Source organism: Colletotrichum tamarilloi (genome assembly GCF_030869305.1).
Source record: "Colletotrichum tamarilloi strain Tom-12 chromosome Unknown Scaffold_50.1, whole genome shotgun sequence".
NCBI lineage: Eukaryota > Fungi > Ascomycota > Sordariomycetes > Glomerellales > Glomerellaceae > Colletotrichum > Colletotrichum tamarilloi.
The window spans coordinates 122,651-143,609 of NW_026849433.1; the positions used below are offsets into that span (position 1 = coordinate 122,651).

At 54.1% G+C, this 20,959-nt stretch overlaps 5 protein-coding genes across 5 annotated transcripts; 1 reads left to right on the forward strand and 4 right to left on the reverse strand.

Moving 5' to 3' along the window:
- Positions 1 to 389: 389 nt before the first annotated feature.
- Positions 390 to 3,649, reverse strand: CTAM01_10617 (uncharacterized protein; the record flags this gene model as incomplete). Its single annotated transcript, XM_060526632.1, has 3 exons — positions 390 to 766; positions 834 to 2,617; positions 2,673 to 3,649. 3 exons carry the CDS (start codon positions 3,647 to 3,649, stop codon positions 390 to 392), a joined length of 3,138 nt encoding a protein of 1,045 aa, XP_060378727.1.
- A 3,273-nt stretch (positions 3,650 to 6,922) lies between these two features.
- On the reverse strand, positions 6,923 to 8,736 carry CTAM01_10618 (protein phosphatase 2C; the record flags this gene model as incomplete). The annotated part of the gene is made up of 2 exons (XM_060526633.1): positions 6,923 to 7,426; positions 7,477 to 8,736. 2 exons carry the CDS (start codon positions 8,734 to 8,736, stop codon positions 6,923 to 6,925), a joined length of 1,764 nt encoding a protein of 587 aa, XP_060378728.1.
- Positions 8,737 to 11,925: 3,189 nt separating this feature from the next.
- Positions 11,926 to 12,836, reverse strand: CTAM01_10619 (uncharacterized protein; the record flags this gene model as incomplete). The annotated part of the gene is made up of 4 exons (XM_060526634.1): positions 11,926 to 12,066; positions 12,122 to 12,379; positions 12,532 to 12,771; positions 12,831 to 12,836. The coding sequence occupies 4 exons, from the start codon at positions 12,834 to 12,836 to the stop codon at positions 11,926 to 11,928; spliced, it is 645 nt and encodes a 214-aa protein (XP_060378729.1).
- A 612-nt stretch (positions 12,837 to 13,448) lies between these two features.
- CTAM01_10620 (transmembrane GTPase fzo1) lies at positions 13,449 to 16,236 on the forward strand (the record flags this gene model as incomplete). The annotated part of the gene is made up of 2 exons (XM_060526635.1): positions 13,449 to 15,810; positions 15,875 to 16,236. The coding sequence occupies 2 exons, from the start codon at positions 13,449 to 13,451 to the stop codon at positions 16,234 to 16,236; spliced, it is 2,724 nt and encodes a 907-aa protein (XP_060378730.1).
- A 370-nt stretch (positions 16,237 to 16,606) lies between these two features.
- Positions 16,607 to 17,123, reverse strand: CTAM01_10621 (uncharacterized protein; the record flags this gene model as incomplete). Its single annotated transcript, XM_060526636.1, has 3 exons — positions 16,607 to 16,733; positions 16,827 to 16,922; positions 17,065 to 17,123. The coding sequence occupies 3 exons, from the start codon at positions 17,121 to 17,123 to the stop codon at positions 16,607 to 16,609; spliced, it is 282 nt and encodes a 93-aa protein (XP_060378731.1).
- Positions 17,124 to 20,959: the final 3,836 nt, after the last annotated feature.

Sequence of the window (20,959 nt, forward strand, 5' to 3'; positions counted from 1 at the left end):
TTTCGATTAAAAAAAAAAAGGTGATCCAGGTGCAATGCAATGGAGAACAGCCTTTGCCTTCAAATTTCATGGGCGTTGCTTGCGTAACCGCGTGACCTTGGCCACTTTGCCCGGGTCGTGTGTAATTGGTAAGAGATGAGAAAATCAAGAACAAAATCGCTACATTGGCCAGCCAGTCCATCATCTTTCTTTCAAGGCAGTATTGTCGCCCGTTTTCCTCATTTTGCAGTTTCCCCGCGCCCCATTGCTCCCAATTTTGTGTATAAATGACAGTCACACCTTGCGGATGCCCTTTTATCTTTTCTTGTCTCCTTTAGATCCCCACCCTTTGGTTTTGAGAATGTACTTTTTGTTGAGTCCTCCTTCACTGCGTTTTGCTCCTGCCTGGTTCAGGGAAAGGATGAAGGACCATCGAGAACGGGAAAGCCAGTATCCATGGCCATGTACTCGAGGAGATCGAGACCGCCGACGTTGACGCCCTCGGCCGTCATGGCGACAGCCGTGTTGTCCATATTTTGGAAAAATGCCGGTCCGGGCGGCAGGTACCACATCTCGTTGCCTGGGTTGTTCCAGTCAGTTGAGTCAAAGAGGCCTTCCATGCCTCCTGTTGTAGATGACGGTGCGTTGTTGGTTGTGTTTGTGGCTCCGCCGTTCTCAGGCGCTGGTGCCGGCGTGGACGGGCCCAGGACTGAGGCCGAGCCTGAGGGATAGGGAAAGGTGCCAGTGCTGAGGTCGAAGGGTGTAGCAGAAATGTTGGCGGGGTCGTCTGATTCTTACTGTTAGTTTCTGGTATTACGGTAGGTGGTGGATGACCAAGGGGAGGTGAAGCTTACCATGCGCGTTGAGTCCGTCACGTAACTTTGAGGCATGGTTCGCCCATGATTGGCCATCGGGACCGCCGATTGCTTGGCCGTTGGCAGCGGTGCCGTTGGTAATCCCGTGGGGATCTGGGCTCCTTCCATCCGCAGACCCGAGTCCTAAAGCAGGAGCCTGAATGAAACGGTTACGGAGCCGGCTTGTCAGGGAGTCGAGAAGATCTGCAAATCGAATTCCCAGGTGAACGTCGTCAACGATGCAATTGCGGAGTGCCTTGACAGTCTCGTCCATCAGGTCAATGCTGAGCTTGACGTCTGATCGTGGGGCACCAAGAGCAAAAGTCTTGAGCAGGAACATGGCACCGCTGATGATGCGAAAGTATGTCCGCACGGGGGCATGCTTGAGATAATCGCCCGGCAAGAGACCTTCCACAACCGTCCGAAGCAAGTTGCGGCAGCCGCTGATGACCTCTTTGATGTACTCCTGATCACTGGCGCCGAAGCCACCCAGCTGTCCCAGAGGCAGCTTACCAAAGTAATTTTGCGTCTGGGGAGACAGTTGTGCCGCGCTCCCGGCGTTATGGTTGCCATGAGTGCCGTGTCCCGCATGCGCCGTGTGACCAGCGTTATTGGTACACCGTTCAACGACAGCTTGCAGAGAAAGTGAGTTGACATAGATGCGTACATACTCGTACTCGATGGTCAGAATATGTCTGATATAAGGTGGTAACCTGAAGCGCTCAAATTCCTTCCACCAGTCCTGGAGCAGCGGATGGAAGTCTTTGAGCATCTCAGTGTACTTCCCGCTCTGGATGATATCGGTGGTGTGCTTGCGAGATTTGAAAAACTTTTCGTTGCCAATGTGCATCGCATTGCTTATGCCAGCCCAGCAATGTATTATTTGATCATCGAGCTCCAGGTCCGGGATGTAGTTGAAGGCATTTGACATGGACGACGGGTTAGTCCCAGGTGTTGTGCCCTCTGTGGATGTTGGGCGGCGACGGGTTACCGCCGGATCGCTCTTGCGCAAGGCCTCGGGTACCATGCTTGTCCAACCAAGACGACCGGCGAGCTGGGACAGATAGATCAACAGAAGACGCTTGATGCGGTACGCACGTTGTCGGTACACCTCTTCCTCGTACTCGGGGCGGGAGATGGCACCGTCGCGCAGCAGCTCATCGATGTCGTCAAACACACCAAGCTCGTATGCGAGACCCATGGCGGTGCTGAGAAGCATCCAGCACATTCTGTCACTTCTCCAGGCTGGTTCGAGCCAGCTGTCGAGGCGCTTACCGCCGATATTTGCGGACGGTCGCTGATTGCCGTGCTCGTCTGTGCTAATCAGATCACTGCCTTCGTATGACGGAAGCATGAGCTCGTCAATGGCTTCAGCTGGCGGGAAATGGAGGGCTCTCGGGTGCCACTCTGTGAGGATCATGAGTGACTCAATGGTCCCCAGAGTTCGCAGACTGCCTTTCCGCATTCCACGCCAGGGCGCTGTGCTGCTTGTTTGATCGTCAGGAACAGATGAGGCACCGGCCATAGCTGCGACCCCACCCCCAAATGCCTCTTGGCCCCACAGGCACCTCTCAATCATGCCCCGGAGATATGTCCAGAGCTGCTCGTGGATGGCGTTGGACCGACATTGGCCACCTGTGCCGGGAATCTTGCGATACCTCGAGGAAATGGTGAGAAGTGTGATGGTGAGGATGGGTTCTTCCGTGAGCAAGGTGATGTGAGATGCAGGATTGCGGAAGGTCGGTGGAGAAATTGGTGTAAGTGGTGATAGGTATTCGTAGTAGCTAGGAAATGTTAGCCTAGGATCATTGAGAATTGGTCAATTGCAGATAAGCTTACTAGTCAATGTAGTCAATGGCTTCTTGTGCGGAAAACCAGCCGGCTCTGACAAACCTAAATCTCCCCCAGGCTTTGATGGCGTCCTGGTAGCCGGGCTCACCGGAGAGATCACGTCTCGTCAGAGCCGGGTCAATAGGTTGCGGCTCAAGGGCGACGGGAACCGAGGGCCGTCCGTTGCCATTGCCCACGGGCTTCATGGTCGCACCGGGCGTGACGATGACGGGCTGCTGAGGTATGGCGGGTATGGAAGCGACACTTTCGTGACGCTTGTGGTTGTTGGTCACAGGGCTGTGAGCCGGGGGGTGGTAAGCAGCCGCGTCTTGGGTATGGCTGAGCTGGACTGACCTATCCGTAGCCGCCTTGTACAGCAGATCCAAAGCATCGTGGGGTCCGTAGACACCGGGTCGCATGAGGTCCTGAGCCTCGCGGTTCTCGAGCTGGGCGTTGGGCTCATCGTCGACGACGTAGTCGCTCCGCTGACGGCTGTCGGCTTGGCTCGTGGTGCTCGGGGTATCACCGTCTGTAGGGCGGCGCAGAGGTTGGGCCCTGCCCATGGAGCCTCCTGGAGTCAAGGGCACCTCGCTGTAGAGGCGTTTGTCGATGGCGACGGGCGGGCTGCCGCTGACGTGAACGCGCTTACGGCCATTGCGGATTGTGTAGTCATCGACATCCTCGGGCTCGGGATCCTCGCCGTCCTCGGCCTTGCGCTTCCTCCTTGTTGCGCTGAAATAACATTCTTTGCTCTCGCGACGGCATCGTACGCAGGGGGGATCGTGGGGATTATCGACGCTGCCCAGATCGCAACGGACCTTTCTCCGACGGCACGGGATGCAGGCTTGATAAACGCGTTTGTGCTGGGGGGTGGAAGCCTGGCCAGCGGCGGCGGCGGCAGCGTTTGCAGTCACGGTAGCAGTGGAGGGATTGCTGGAGGTCGTCGGGCTCAGGTTGGATGCAGCCGTGTTGTGGTATTGGGCCATGATGGGCCGGCGAAGGGGGGCAGTCTCGCTGCAATCGTGGGGTGATGGATGGCTCGACTCGGTCGACGTTTCTTTGATGGATAGAATCGGTCAGGTCGGTTTGCAACGGGTTTATGGAGGGGAAAAAGACGGGTTTACAGCCACCACGGGCGGGGCGTGGGTGGTTTTTGTCGGTCCACGTTGGGTGCTGGGAGTCTGGGACCTCTGGGACCTTTGGGACAGCTGGGCGGTCCTTTTGGGGGGTGGTGGTCAGTGCTTTTTTGTCTTCGCATCTTTTTTCGTTTTTTTGCAACGCTGCGGCTTGCAAGATTGGGGCCATTGGGGTTGGATGGCACTTGCCTCGAGGTGGGCTGGGTCAGGGAGCTTACCTTCCTCTGGTGTCCACCTGGTGCGGGGTTGGGGGACGTGGATAAGGTGAGAAGGAGCTCTTCTGCGTAAGGTACCTTTGTACACCTCACTCACTGTACCTACCTAAGGCACTTCAGCTAGGCAGGTGCAACAGACCAACTGCAGATACGTACCCAAGTCTCTACGCAGTACGTGAGGTAAGTACCTCTCTTGGCTGGGCAAGGGCGTTGCGCCTGCGTCCCTCACCAAACTGGAGTTCAAGCTGCGATTCCTTCGTCTGGATTTTCCAGAGACAATCCTCAGACACAGGGCGTATGGGTACTCGTGCGTTTTGCTCTGCTTCGCACTCGGCTCTGGCTTCTGACGGGTGCCAATGATTGCCAGAGGAGAGGTAGGGAGGCTATAGAATAGGTACCTTGGGTACTTGTTAGCTGTTGCTCTACCCAGACTTGTAAGTTGGCGAACCTCTTCAGTCAGACAAGGCCGACCAGGCGTGCTAGGCAACCCAGGCAAGTCTTGGTCAAAATTATCTCCAAAGAAGGAAAGAAAGGACGGACAGCCCGTCCTCTCTTCCTTATCGACAACGGGGATTGGCTCAAGGTACCCTGGGTTGCGTATGTCTCGCGTTCCACCTATGATTGGCGCGATTGCTACCTTGGGTGCAAGTGCAATACGGGATGGAAATGGCGTTGGAAAGAGGAAAAAAAAGATTGTGTAACAATGGAAGGGACACACTACGGTCCGCGGAGACCATCATCAGAAGAATCTTTAGCATGTCACGAGATCGAATTGAGATGAAGGGATGAGAAGTGGGAAATCTAGCAGTAGAATATAGAGATTCTAATTCGCCCATGGCAATTCGTTCATCTACCCTCAATTGAACAGCGAACACGAGACGGGCTGTCTCGACCGCGACTTCGACCTCTGGCCGTTTGAATCGAGTACATAATAAACCCAAACTAGCCAAAAACTTTAGGTAAGAGAAAAAAAAGAAAGCAGAACATCCTATACTGTAGAAGTTAAGCAACAGTTCCTGCCTTCCCGATTTTGCCTGGTGTCCCCTCTCCAGGTCCTCCAAGAAGGATACCCAAAAGGACCACCAAAGCGGGCGCAACAACGGTACACCGCGCCAGAGACGCAGGCGAAAAAACAGCAAAACGTGGATCCTCGACCCTCGGTGCCTTCGGTGTACTTCTTACGCACTGCACTGCAATGCCAATGTGAGGTCACCTGGGGACGCCGGCGGTTCCTGTTGCGTGTCGCGTTTCCATTCCATCCATACGCAAGCAGGAGAAAAATAATCAACTTGTTGCATCCCGTGACCCCCTCGTCCCACGCCGAGGGTCGAGACTTGAAGCAAAAAAGTCTGGGGAACCTACCCGAACCTGGGGTACCATGAATGTGATGGAATTCCAATGTCCAATGTCCTTCCCCATTCGAGGACTCACCCGGACCAACCGGTAGCGAAGTAACGACAAAACCATCGCCTTACCACCCGGCTCAGCTTCCTACTCGATGACCCTTCTTCTCCGCAAATCCCTGCAACCCAATCGCATAAGAGTCAATACCATATACCTACATACATTCTGTACAAATGGGTAGGCACGCCATCACGGACAAACCAGTTCGTCATGCCTCACTGCAGGACATGGACCGTCAACCTCCCGTACTCTCCTCGTCGGCCTACCTTGCCTTCAAGCTACCTTAGGCCGCCGCCAACTCCAAACTCCAAGCTCCAAACTCCAAAACTCCCCCAGCCTACCGCCACCACTCGCGACAAAGCACACCCGCGTCCTCGTGGTCACGTTTCCCCCCCTCGAGGCGCAGCAAACCCAGGTCACGTTTTGCCCAACTCGCCTCTCACATTCGTCCAACACATCCGAGCTCTCTTTCCTGTCCACCGAGTCCGTGGTTCATGCCCGTCATCTCCGTCCGTTCACCAACCCCCGTGATCGCGCACTACGTGGCCGTTCAATCCTCCTCACCTTGTACCTCTTCACTTGCTTATCCGTAGTAAACCCGTAATTTCTGCCCATGCTATACAATTGAGATTCGCTGCCAAGAACCCCTAATCAACGAAAACCGAAAAAAGGACCCCCTCTTTCGGCCAAAGACTCCGGGAGAATGAAACTCTACGCAGGTACCACTCACAATGCCTTTCCCTAAGTGCCTAAATAGAGCGTGGATCCCGTCCCTCTATCTTATCATCCCCGTCCACATATTGGCCATTGCTCTGAGGTGGGCGGCGGGGACAGCGTATCTGTACGCGGGGTAGCTCAAGGCTCGATAAAAGCTGATGCGCGGAGAAGCTACTTGACTCAGGAGTCAGGACCAGGACGGGGGAGTCTACAACATAAATGAACGTCCCGCCTCAAAACTTTGGCTCAGAGCTCCAGCTTCCTTGACCGCACTCGGCGTGTTGTAGTTGTATGCCTGTGTATGTCCTTGACTGTATTTCCAACTTTGTTTGAGTGCCCTGGATGGGAGTGGCTCACGTACATACTCTCGAATAATGATGTATTTGTTGAATTGATCCCTCCTAAGGAGTAATCTGACGAGTTCGGGCCGTCCACTTGGATACACATGTACAAGTCCATAAGTTTCAGAGACAGTCAGCAGACAAAATGAGAATCGCGAGTCAAAGCCATGTGATAGCTAGGTGTACATATAGCCTACGACAGGTGCCCCTTTTCATCAATGGGCCGCCTCAATCGCCTTGTGCCAATTTGCACCCCCGCTCTAACACCAACTTGCCAATAGTGGATTCTTCCATCGAACATCTTGGAATGCCGGAGTGTGTATCAGCTGCCGTAACGTAACACCTCATGCTTCGGTCATGATTGCTCTTCGACGGATACCGAAGCCAACGCCGAAAATCCCACTGCAACGATACTCCATGATTCAGTATGCTCCTTTCAACCAATTCTAAGAACTCTTCTTGGGTGCTGCGGCATCAGTCTGTTCAACCTCGGCCGGGAGAATAGCCGGAGTCGTGTCAGGGGCAACTTCCGGGGATTCGCCATCATCAATCGGTCCAGGCTCCTCTTCAAGGGTCCCATCTAGCGTCGTCGGCTTGAAGTCACCATTATCAATTGACGCGGGGTCATGCCCACGTCCACTGTTGCTCGCCGAGACGCCAATGGCCGGGGCACCTCCCTCAGCAATCTTTTGCTTCGTCTCCCGGATGATCTTTTCAGACTCGCTGACCTTGGCTGGATTGGGCGGAGGGCGCTCAATTCCAATGGCGTTCTCCTTGTCGTTCTGGCTCTCTAACAAAGCTTCCTTGTCGAGACGAACAATCATGCAGGACAGGTTGTCCGTGCTGAAGCGGTTCAGCGCATGATCAACGAGAAGCTTCGATGCCTCAACCGGGTCCTCAATGTTGCGAACAAGGTCGACAGCCTCTTGATCGGAACAGACATCCCAAAGCTAGAACACAAATTAGCCATGTTTCACTGCTTGGGTAGCACAGGACTTACTCCATCGCAAGCAATAATCATAAACTCGTCACTCTCGGGCTGAATGACGGTCTCGGTGGTATACGGGTGCCCAGTGACAAGATCCTTCATATAGGTGTCGCCCAGAGCTCTCGTTACGGCCAAAACACCATTAACGCGGTTGTTGAGTATCAAACCGCCAGCGTTCGCTATCCGTTTTCCTTCATTCTCGTCGCTGCCCTTGTGGTCATACGAAAGACGAAGCGCTTTACCGCCGCGGCAGAGTATAATACGGGCATCGCCAACGTTAGCCGTGTAGAGAACGCGCTGGCGGCTTGCTGCACTCTTCAGTTTGGCATGGGTAGCCTCGGGACCACTTGATGCCGCCTTGTCGTCTGCGGTCTCTTCTGAAGTCAGCTTAGCAGCCTTTGTGGCTGCCGCAGTAGCTGGCGCAATAGCCTGAGAACCGGTTGCCGAGCGGTCACTCGGGACCCGTTCCTCCCAACGCAGCACGGCGACGGCAGCTGTGCATCCACTATTCTTAAGAGGGAGCTTCTCCAACTGTGCGTCAACAGAAGTAAACGTTTGATCAAGGAGTTCGGGAATGGGGCCATTGGGATTCTTTCGGATTATTTCCTCCAGTATGATATGAAGTTTTTTGCCACACCAGTCGGCAGCAAAGGTGCCAGCGTGACCATCAAAGATGGCAAAGTATCCATTGTCCGTTTCAACCATCTCTTGCGAGGAGGCGTCCTTCTCGTCGGATACAGAGTCGCTCTTTTTACCATCGATGGCAGGGGCTGGGGTATGCAAAAAGTTATAGAGGAAGGCATGGGTGTCCTCCATGGTACGGCGGCACTTTTTGTTCCTATCTTCCCAGACACCGACGCGGAAAGTGGAACGCGGGCCGGGAATTGAGTCGCCGGCTGAGTTGTTGTGCTGGCCCTGAGGCACAGCGAGAGCAGGATCCTGCTTACCCAGCTTCTGGAGAGGGGTCTGCGAGCTCACATCCGAGTTGGATCGGCCGACCTGGGAAAAGTTCAGGGTGTTCTTGGCATGAGCCAGCAGGCCCGCGGCCTTACTTTGAACACCGCTGGCACGGCGCTTCTTATCCGCAGCGCCATCTTGCTGCCGTCCCGGGGGACTGCTGTTTCCGCTCCGTTTGTCGCCGCTGGCGGCCTGGTCGTTTGACTTAAGGGAGGCTGAGGCGCCCTTGTCGGATTCGGGCGAAGGCGACTTGCGGTCCTCTTTTGGGTCGCTCTCCGCCTTGGACGCAGCCGAGTTAGAGCCGCCGCCGAACATTCTAGTCAGCAGACCACTCCCCTGGTTGGAGAGGCTGCGACGCTTGCTTCCTGCCAGTTTAAAGAACCTCGAAAAGACGTCAGAGGGACCGGTCCACACGCAGGGTCAATCGAGTTCGATGGGGTCGCAGTGAAGCTGTCTTCGTTGGATGCGTTTTGGATTTCGGAGAAGGATTGTCGCGAAGATGGATGTCTGATAAAGGTATCGTCAGTATTAGGTGAAGAGGTTGGAGAGAACGGTCGTCGGGCCCATGGAGGGGCAGAATGGTCCGAGGCCGACCGGGGGCTAGGCAGAGGGTCGGGTCCGAGCTGAGGAGGATTGATGCATAGGTAAGACGAAAGGAGCCAAGAGAGGAAGAGACGCTGGTCTCTGAGCGGCAGGCGGTATGGCGACCAAGTGCGCCAGCTAGTGGCTATGTGACTGACGTCTAATATCAAGATGGCGCAGGTAGGTATGTGCTCTGCGAGACTCGTAGCGCAACCAGATGCTCAAAAAGTGCTGCGCGCAGCCCGCAAAAAAAGGGTTTGATGAAGATACGGGAACAAGCAGATATCAACAGCGGGATGTATGATGTTTGTGTGTCCAGTTGGCCTGGGGTGACAAGTGACGTAGGCTGGCTGAATGATGGTGGAGGGGAAACCAGAAGGGTAGAAGCAGCAGTAACTCACCAGAGTGACGTACCCAGCGATTCGGAGTGCCGGGACGACGTGGTTGAAGCTGGTATTGATGGCGAGATAGAGACGCCGAGGGTGCAGTTTGAAGATTGCCGGGTGTGATGGCAAAGGCTGCAATATCGTCTAGGAGGGGAGGAGATGGCAGGTTGTTGGTGTTGCGTGAACAAGGTAATGTAATGATGGTGGGCGGCAGAGAGAAAGAGAGTTGAGGTTGTGGAAAGGCGATGCGAAATGCTGCCCGCTTGGTGCTGGTAAGTGTCTCCGCAGCAGCCTACCTAGGAGGGGGAGGGGATGGGAGGGGCACGGGGAGGGCAGAGGCCAGAGTTGGACGGTTTGGAGGGACCGGGAAGGGGGGAAGGTGAAAAGCGAAAGCGGCGGGAACGATTCACAGGGTCCCGTCCTTCCATTCTTAGCGGCGCTTAATACCTGTTCTCCGCTCTCCGTTATGGGGCCTTTCTTCCCTGGCCTGAGCTTCTCACTCTTGTTCTCAACCACCCAAATCCCTATATAGGTATCGCAGCAGCTGAAGATAGTCTGAAACTTAATGCTGTCCAACACCTCAAATATTCACCGAGGGTGAGGCAGATGCGCAGTTAGGTAAGTTGACAGTCACAGCCTTTAACATTGAAGAGGGGGAAATAGGTATAGAGTTGTGTGACCACACAGGCGACGCAAGTTGTGTACCTCAGCACCTCAGTGATGAACAACACCAACTGGGGGGCGGCGAGCTCCACTCGGGCCGTAGTGTACACAGTAGTGTACTGCCACCTGCGTTGTCAAGTCTCACTTGAGGCGGTGATGACCTGCGTCAGGTTGGGAGGTGAGGCGAGACGAAGCGAGGCGAGTGTCCGTGTGTGTAGCGTCCGACGGGAAACTGGATCTGAATCTGGATCCCTCCCCAAGCCAAGAAACAAAGGGCACGCCGGGAGTTTCGACTGTTCTTGTGAGATGTGTCTGATATTTGGACAGTAAGTCCTTGGCTAAACCGACGGGCATATGCTTCGGAGTATCTGCAGGGACAGAGAGGGGATGAAATAGAGCAATATGAGCACTAAGTTAGCCTCATACGCCCTGCGAAATACACTCTTCTCACTGATTCCAACTACCTACCTATTCCATCTATCTCTGTCCAAAGTGACGAGTGTGGTCTCGATCTCAAAGTGGACTACTGACCTCACTCCAACGCCCACCCAATGGGAATGCTAGGTCAAAATCGGCGTTTCTCTCGCCGATCACCAGCGCCAAAGTACCGAATCACTTTGCGTTCTCGTCATCCTGCTAGGTAAGCATCGACCGCATCATTTTTCAAACGTCTTTCGGTCTATCAGATGTAGAAACAATAATCATGTATCTAGGTTCGCATGGCTGGGCGTCCCATGTGACGCATAAACGAACAGGCTCAATCTAGGCTCTCACTCATGCCACACATGAGAAACACACTGCCATTGCGTTTCTCAATGCGCATATGCCATGCCAGAGATACGATGAATAGTATTGAACAGAACATGGCACGCTGGCTGGAGTGTAAGACGACCCTCGGCCGAAAGCCAATATGTGCGGCTAAGCCACTCCGTAACCCGACCCAATCTAGAATATGTTGGCTGCCCCAAGCGCAAGTTGCTATGGCAAGAGAAAGTCATGATCAAGCTTGTTTACACCACAGACAAGGACGGCATATGATAGTATTGCGTGGTCCACCTCGACATTATGGACCGAGGGCGGATGTGCCTTTGCTGGTCACGACGTGTTGGCGTGACAGCTCAACTGGCATATGAACCCTGCCGATCAAGCGGGGCGTGTAAGGGTACCCGCTTAAGCTATCGATCAAGCGCCCATCTATATCCTGCTCCATCGAACCTCATAGGCACAAGCTCACAAACAACCTGTTGTTGTGAGAAATCAGGGTCCGTTGGGGGCCCATTTCGCTGGGTTGGGCTGGCCTGGAAAATGTAGATTACCTTGGAGATATCCGATGGCCCACATGTGCTTGCACAGCACTACACTAACAGAATCGCTGACTCGAGTCATCAGTGCCGCCGACATGGCATTCTGCGAGTGGTAGATTCGTGTGGTTGCTTTAATGCAACGATTTGCCTGGATCCTCACCTTCACCACGACAACCGACTCTCATTTGTCTTGCATGCCAAGTAGATACTCGGGATAAACCTATGTGCATCAGATGAACCGTGGAAGCGACACCCAAGCATGAGGGATGACCATGTTCAGCACACAGGAGGGGCCGGCACTGGGTACAGACGAATAACGCAATGTTCCGATGCCACCTCCCAAACAGCATTTCACGGCTCGTTCACGGCGACCCCCATTGAAGTAGACGTATTGTGAAGTAGACGTATTGCATATTTAGAGCCTTGCCCGAGAAAAAGTTCGCCTTCCCTTATCCTGGAACGCCGTTCCACATGTGACAAAACAAACTGGCTGCTCCGTTACCTCCCTTATACATCGCTGTCGTCCGCAAAATATCGTCATCACTCCACCAGCCCCTCCATTGTTGTCATTACCGCCGAAGACTGTCCAGGCGGGCCTGAAGGTCGTCGTCGCCGGGATCCGCACCTCCACCTCCACCACCTCCAACTGCTTGGGCAATTCTGCCTTCGGGGACGGCCGCAGTTTGCATCCCGGACGGCGTTTCGCCCAGCTGCACAGTCTATCGTTAGCTGTTGAACCGCCAATGTCTGGATGGGGGTACTTACCGCTGATGTCAAGTCAACTCCAATCTCTTCCAGGACTTGCTCGACAACTTCCTCGCCTTCCTCCTCGGCACCAACATCCATAGCATCATCCATAACGTCGTCCATCATCTCTTGTCTCTGGTCCATAATGTCGTTCTCGCGCTCAAACTCCATTGCGATGCGCTGAAGAGCGGGGAGGTTCATCGATCGGTTCATGGTGCCAAGAGCTTGGGTTGCGCCCTTCATGGCCGTCATCATTTGTTCGTTGGTGCGGTATGTCTGTAAGATGAAGTGTCAGCTAAAGTTTACGAGCCCCAGTGACCGGTTGTGTAATACCTGAAGCCGGAGAGAGATCTTTTGCAGTTGACTGCGCATGCCGTAGAACTTCTCAATGTACCTGCAATGACAGTTAGCCGGTTTGTGCGCCGTACACCCATCGGCTTTGTGACTCCTTGCCTTCTTGTCCGGACCAAATCCTTGGCCTGGATCTTGCAGGCGCCCATCTGTCCCTTCTGAGCACTTTGCTTGATCTGGGTAATCAACTGCTTCTCCTGCTTCTCCAACTTGGTTCGGACCTGATCCAATTCTCGAATCGCCTTATCAAGCATGCGCTGATTCTTGCGCAGACGCTCCGCTGGCGTCATTCGCTTGCCGAACGCCCATTCCAGAATCTAGGCCACAGGGTTAGTGGTCGGTCGAGTCGCGGCGGGGAAAGGTGCGCGCAGCATACATTCATCGTGGCGGCTGGGAACAATCGTTTCCGAGCGGATGAAGCGTCGTGTATCGGAATGGCAACAGGAAGGCACTCAAGAGATCGATGGTAGCGATTGTGTAGCTATCGTGGAGAGGAGTTGATAGTGGAGGTTGATTGATATTCGGGTTGCCTGGCACTCGCGTAACAGGCAAGGGTACGTACAACAGCTTGGCACAGCGTCAGGTAACTTCCAAGGAAACCACAGGTGAGTGGTGAGTGCTGCTCAGATCGGTTGCGCTGACCCGCTGAAAGGTCCGACCAGGTTCCAACTTCCCACCTGGGGGGAAATGATTAGATAAGGAATGGAAGCGTGGCAGCCCGGCCTCGGATGGCGGCGGCATTTTCCGACTCGAAGTTTTGAGCCAATGGGCGAAGCGCCGCGACAAAGGGTGGTGGGAAATTTGCCGCTCCGCCCAAAATCATGCGCTGGGAGTTCCATTCATGTACGGAGTACATGACGAGCTTCCCTAAAAAACATTCTCGACTTGCTACGCTAAAACCTCGTCGCCTCCCAAACAAATCCCCTTTCTTCCCGTCCTCTAACCCACCTGATTGTTTCTCGACCATGCTGCTTCAACCCTCGACCGACCGAAAATGAGCCAAGATTATTTTTCAAAGAAGGGCAAGGCCCCCATGGACCAGGAGATTGACAAGGACGACAACGACGCGCCTTACCAACCAGTGCCGTCATCGAGCAGGCCACCGCAATTCATGACCGTTGGATCCGGCTCCACCTCTGCACATGCAGCGCATCTCCAGTCACTACTCGAAAACGATTCTGGCTACGGCGGCAGTATCGCGGACGGCGACGCCATGACTTCCTCCGGCGACCGACATATTCCGACTCCTGTCAATGGCCAGCTCTCCGAAGCTGACCGGCGCAGTCAGGCCGGCGCTATCCACCAGCTGTGGTACAATGCCCACAGGGTGACGCTGGGTCGCTCCATCAACAAGGTCATTGAGCTCCTCAAGGAGTTGCAAGAGATGAACGTGTCCTGGCCAGCCCACTATCCATCTGTCCAGCGAGCCGAGGGAGCCCGCCCTGCCCCTTCACACTCATATTCGACCATCGGCGAAGCCCCCGCGTCAACATCCGCCTCGTCCGTTCCGTCTTCTCCGACCGCTCCCCCATCCTTACGACGATCCTTCACATCGCTAGAAGCGCGCGAGAGTGCCGAGTCGAGCCGTGCACAGGAAAGACGGGCGCCAGAAGAGCCACGACTCGTCACACCTCAAATTGCCCAGGACTTCTCGGTCCTCAAACTGGATCTCAAGCTGGGCTCGCTTCACCAGGCAGAGCTTGTCCACTCTTTGGAGAAGGGGTCCATCGCCTCCCTTTTGGATGGCAAGATCAGTTCCAGCGTTCGACACCTGCTCAACCTCCGTGAACGGATCGAAGATACTTCCAGCAAAGTCTTGATCACTGGTGATCTGAATGCCGGCAAATCGACCTTCTGCAATGCTCTGCTTCGAAGAAAGGTCCTTCCCGAGGATCAACAACCCTGCACGGCAATCTTTTGCGAGGTTCTGGATGCAAGGGAGAATGGAGGCCTCGAGGAGGTGCATGCCGTTCACAAGGACGCCGACTATGACCGCCATAACGAGACCACATACGACGTTTACAAGCTGGCGCAGCTCGAGGAGCTCGTAGTGGACAACGAGAAATACACCCAATGCAAGGTCTACGTCAAGGATGTACGAACCATTGACGAGTCTCTGCTCAACAATGGTGTGGTTGATATCGCTTTGATCGATGCCCCGGGTCTCAACTCTGATACAACCAAAACGACGGCCGTCTTCGCCCGACAGGAGGAGATCGATGTCGTTGTCTTCGTGGTATCAGCTGCCAACCATTTCACTATGACGGCCAAGGAGTTCATCTGGGCAGCAGCTGCTGAGAAGGCTTACTTGTTCATTGTGGTGAACGGTTATGACAATATCAGAGACAAGAATAGGTGTCAGAAGATGATCCTCGACCAGGTCCACGGGCTGAGCCCGAGAACGCACAAGGAATCAAATGAGCTGGTTCACTTCGTCTCGAGTAATGCCGTTCCTACAGCTCCTGCGCCACCAGGCGGGCCGTCTGGTGGGGGCAGCGGCGGAGGCGGTGGTGACGACCCTGGTGACGATCCTAAGGGCAAAGGCAAGGACGTTGAGAAGATCCGAGACTTTGAGAACCTCGAGCAATCGTTGCGGAGATTCGTTCTCGAGAAGCGCGCCAGATCCAAGCTGGCACCGGCAAAGACTTACCTCCTCAATATTTTGAACGACGTTCACGTTCTTGCCAACGTCAACTCAGAGGTTGCAAACTCCGAACTTGATCGTGTCGTCAAGGAGCTCAAGGAGATTGAGCCCCAGCTCGAATCCAGCAGAAAGGCCACGGCGCAGGTTGGCGATGAGATTGACAAGATCACCGAAGGGACATGCAAGGAGGTCTACGACTACACGCGGACCACTCTCAGCACGGCTATCGATCATGCTGGGGACAACAACCACGGCGTTCCTTACCGGGGCATCTTCAATGCTTTCGAGTACGCAGAGGAATTGAAGGAAGCCATGATGTCCTACATCCATGAGTCAGTTGTTGCCTGCGAGGAACACGCAAAGACCAAGACGGTCGGTGGCGTGAACGCCATTAAGCAGCTCGGCATCATGCATCTTGGCGACGACTACCAGAGCCTGGTGTTCCGGCCCGACGTCATGTTCAAGAGAAAGCGCGACTCCATGGCACGTAATGTCGACGTCCCCACTGAACTCTGGGATTTTGTCGACTGGCACACCATCGTCCAGAAGCAGGAGAAGGTGGCAGGCACGGGAATGGCTCTCACCGTTGCGGGAGCTCTCGTTCCTCGCATGATGGGTTCCAGCGGCTGGTTGGACCATGCGTTGAGCGCAGCGAAGATTATGGGCAACGACAACTTGCGTCGCCTCGTTGTCCCCGCCATCGTTGCAGCTTGTAAGTTTTTCGAATCTCGTTCTTTGCTAGTAGCAGATGAAGCTAACGTCAAACCCCCTTTCAGCATTCGCAGCCGCCGCCTACATCCTCAACCAGATCCCCAACTCTCTGCCCCATCGGCTTTCCACCAAGATTGCGGCTCAACTGGAGGCAGTCGACTACGTGCACACCAACTCGACGCGCATCACGGGCTCAGTCCGCAAGGTTCTCCGCTTCCCTGCCGACAACCTCCGCGTCGGCCTCGAGCAGTCCGTCAAGGACCTCGGCAAGCGCCGCGAGGAGACGCTCAAGGTCCGCCAGGAGAGCGAGGTCGCGCTAAAGTACTTTGGCAACCTCGTCCGCAACAGCGCGCAGCAGAGGACCGTCGTCGAGGGCGTCGACCTGGATGCCCCGCCGCCGGGCGCCGTCGGTGCCGGCCTTCATTGAAAAGAAAGAAAGAAAGAAAGAAAAGGACAAGAGCAAGAAAAGAACAATACCCATCTCAATTCCTTGTTTAATGTGGCACAAACTATACCTTACGATAGCATGGAAAAAACGGCGTTTAATTATCCGGTGATTCGAACACTGGGCCTTCCCCCTCGATGTATACCTGAGTTTATATCCCTCCCCCTTTTGCCCTCATGGACTTTTTTTCGTTTCCTTTCACAAAAGTGTGCTGTTGAGAGCACATCACGATAGGCATGTACGTAGACGCAAAGACAACCTAATTCTCGATACACTTATTGAAACCGTGACTACGTTTCTCAGAGACCCGTAGTTGAGTTTCGATGGCGGCATGCTCATCAGATGCGACCATTTACAGTATGGAGGATGGAATTCCAGTCCGAATGGTGTATATCAGCTTCAGCTCGGGCCCCAAATCCGAATATGCATCGACGGGCTGATCGGCGGCGGCGGCGGCGGCGGCGGCGGCGGCGGCAAACCTTTGCGCGGTCCAAGGTCAAATGTCACGGGGGAGAACATGAGGTGTGCTCCGGACGGGACATGCAATCTCCCTACTCCCTCCACTTGCTTACGTAGTGTATGGGCAGTTCAACGCTGCCGAGGCACCGTTTATGCCCGGAGCTGTGAACCGGAGCCAGCTAGCGCCGGGGTGCCGCTGGGCCGTTGGGCTATTGGGCCATATTGGATTCCGTTCTCCTGAGAGAGAGATTCCCTCAATGTTTCCTCACCCCATAATGCGGATAACGTTCTTTCGAAGAAGATCTGAGATTAAATTCTACAGCAGCGGTGGAGCCTGCAGGTATCTGTTACCTAAGGTATCTGTAGCTTCTGGGTGCTGGGATGACGTCTCCGCAGCTATCCGTACCCATGTTGATCCGTTGAAGATTTTAGATGAACGCCTCGATTTACGAGATACTGAGGGGTTCGCCTACGGACACATGAATGAAATCTCGTTCATGTGACGAGGTTCATCCAACTTGCAATGAACCAAGACGGCATGCCGGGAAACTCGAGGACTCGCTCCGCTTTGACCGCGCTGCTTTCAAGTGATGAAATCGGGGGTTTATGCATCACCGGACTTGGATGAGAGGGCGGGGGAATATGCACGCTGCATGTTGCACGCTTGCATTATGTACTTCGTACCTTACCTTCTACTGCACGCTAGGAGCTACAGGCACTTTATTTGAGGTTTGAGAGGTCTGGCCCTTACACTATGTAGAACAGTAGCAAAGTTTCCCGGTGCTGCCGCTGGAGCTGGGACTCTGAGTGTTGAGGTCCGCAATACGGAGTACATTGGCCAGATTTGCGATGTGATGGGACGAGAGAGATCGGAGGTTAATATGAGCTGCATCGTCCGAAACAATGACAAATGCTACTGAGGACGGATAACATGCACTTGCAGAGGAGGACCCCTACCGTTGCCCCTCTTTTTCGCTGAACAACGGAACTTCTAGAAAGATGCATAGCGAACTTAGTAGAGGTGGGAAACGAGTCCGAGAAGAGACGTTTGGTGAGAGACCCACGCGTTCGAACGGCTGGTACGGGACCAGTCTCTGGGTAGTGGGAGGAAACGGCAGCGAGAAATTGGGGTGAGAGATTATTCTCAAGCTTGGGGGGGACGGCTCTCTATGGTGGTGATTCGGCGAACTTTTTTGATTTGACTCTCATTTCCGCACCTGGGCTTCTTTGGCAAGCAGGCCGTTGTGGATTCGACGACGGTCATAGCGCATGGCCGAACCGCCGGTGGAGTTACGGTGTACACTGAGATTGGTTGACTGCTTATCCCATTGCGCCATGCGTGTGCTGAGAAACGTCAAACATTGTGGCTTTCGGAAGAATGATCTTGCTGGCACTGGCGATGGCCATTGTTGATGGTCAGTAATCCGCGCACGTTAGAGTGGTTGAACCAGATGTCGTTGGAGCAAGACTCGGAGAGCCTTTCTGCCACCTCCACTTGGCAGTCCATGGAGTCGGGAATCAGCCAGGGTGGCATCATTCAGTGTTCACGTCAAGCCGTGGGAATTTGGCTCAGAGTTTTGCTAAAGTCAGAAAGCTAGGGTCGATCATGTGGTGGTGGGATACGGAGATCATTCCGACGGGACGAACTCTGCTCATCCCCCCCATGGTGCTATTCTTGAACCTGAGTCGTGGCGGGTGTAAGTGGTCGTTCGTCATTATTGTTCCTTTGGCCGTTGAGGTTGGAGGAATGTGAACGTTGCGTATGTCGAGCCCCAAAATATGACACTAACCACTTGTTTGACTTGAGTGAATGGATGGTTCAAAACAACAGCATCCCCCGGAACCTATTCGTCGCATGTCGTCCAACTTGCGACGCAGACATGTTGAAGCAGTTTCAATATCCTGTGTATATTGAGTTCTCCGATTCGTCGAGAGTCGATCCCGTAGCCAATGTCCAGTCAGCGTGGCGTGCAAGTGCAGCCTACTCAGGTTCCGGGACTCCGGCGGCAGCATTGGACGTTTCATTGCCCTTGCTCCCCCGGACCTGCCACGTTCTGCCCGCCCGCCTAGCTGGTGTCTTTCTTTCTTTCTCTCTCTCTTTTTGTGTCTTGTCACTTCGTGCCTTGACCGGTGTCTTGACCTGACTCTTTCTGACCTTTCTCGGCACGGTTGTCGTGTCCAAAATAGTGTCGAGAGGAACTTACGTGGGCTGACGGCGAATGACAAGATGGCGTCGCTTTGTTCCCCCTTAGCAAGTTTTCCAGTAGCGGCAAAGGGTGGCGTAACATGATGGTGGAGGATTAGGGGGCACTGGAATGGAGTGTTTTGTTTGGTCGTTCAACGGCGAAGAAGAAAGACAAAACGGTTCTCGTTGAATTCTTAGGTAAATCGTGACCGTAGCTTGGAAGCCCCTTCCTTTCAGTTCCACCGCTCTAATTCCTAGTAGGTATCAGTTCGTGGCTAATGAGATGCAGAGAAGGGTATCTGTTGGAGAGGCCAACATCAACAGAGTTTCTTTGGACCAGCGATCAGTCCGAATTAGAAGGCTTGGAAGGGACCGATTTGCTGCAGGACGCAGATGCCCCGTGCTCTGCCTCCGTGCCTTTCCACCGGGATGGATGGTGGTCTGTGTTGTACTACTCAAGCGGCAGTCCCAGCGATTCCAGGGTGCGTTGCAGACGATTGGAAGCAGAGGATTGGCTGAGGGGATTGTCATCATGGTTGTTGGAACTTGGTTGGTGGTCGTCCGTCTCCCTTGGTCTTGTTCTAAAGAATTCCCGTTCTTTTCCCCCTTATTAAGGACGTCTGCTGCGTAAACCATAAGACGACTCCATTCTCGCCCTAAGCCCGCAGACGAGACCCCAAAAGGGAGAAGATCCAGGGGGGGCCCGAGAGCAGCCGGCGCGAGGTGCTTTAGCTTTAAGCTGTATCTGCAGGACCGGGGCGGGTGAGGATAGGTGGTTTAAAGATGGTGGTTGGTTGGAAGTGGTGGGTTCGAGATGAAGTCCAGCGACGATGAGCAGAGGGGAGAAGTCAAAAGTCATCCCTTTGATGCTTAACTAAGCCAATTGGAGTTGGCGAGGAAGGAGACACTTTCTGTTTGGTCCCTTCCAAAATAATCCATTTATGATTTGGTGCCTTCCGTTGTCAAACCCGGTCTTTCAGGCAGGCATGGACCCGTTGCGGATACCTTCCCTTACTGTGTAGACGGTACGTAGTAGACCCCAATGGGCCCTCCCCTGCCAGTCAGAGACACAAAGTTGGGGTTCCCTTCCATTTCGACGAGACTTCCATGACAAGCAAAAGAAGTTCCCGACTGTCGCCTCTTTCTCTCCTATCCGCCCCCCCTTTTCTTCCCGCTCCGTAATACTTTTTCTGCTGTCAACTTATGCGTGTCTTCCAAGCGCAATACTGCGTATCTTCAGCTTGCGACCTTTGCGACTTGGTTACATCTCTACACCTAAACTACTTTTTTCTTCTCTCTTCTTTATCCTTATCTCTCTTCCTGTGCCCACCCTACCTTACCTTACTTTCTTTTGGACCCCTTGTTGTCCTCGACCCTTCAGACCCTTAGCTCTTTAGTCGTACTAGTCCCATCCAATTCTTCATTTACGCCTTTCTTCACGGTACTCTATCCGTACTGCCCTTGCCACGGTCCAGCCGTAATTACACCTTCTCTCCATTCATTTTATCTGGCTGCCTTAGCAGTAGCTGCACGCTCATTTCGAGAGGTACCTTGACCTTTCGTACCTACCTGTCTGTCTCTCAGTCGTTACTTCCATCGCCTACTTTGGTACTGGGTGCGTAGTCAACCCTGTCTGCTGCACTGCGTTCTCATCCCACGCGTCGACCACCACCTCACCTGCAGCAAACTGGTGCAACAATACGACTTCACCCACCCCCCGAGCCGGCAAACGCGACCTGGGCAGATCAGACTATCATTATCCGTACCTATCCAGAACCTCCCTACGCCCAAGACACCCCTCCGTCTCACTCGGCCTCCACCAAGAAGCTCCCCTCGTCGAGGTCCGTGGCTCAAACACGACCTTTTCCCACTTTCTCTTTCCTGTCGCATTTCCCATAGACGACTCAAATCTCCCTCCTCAACCCTCGTCTACCTACACAACAAAGGGCCGGACACACTTTCTTCTGCCTGTGTCTCTTTTGTGCTGCCCCTCTTTCTTCACGACACTTCTTGGTGCCCATGTGCAGCTCGCCCATGCCCCTTGGCCTGTTCTACATGTCG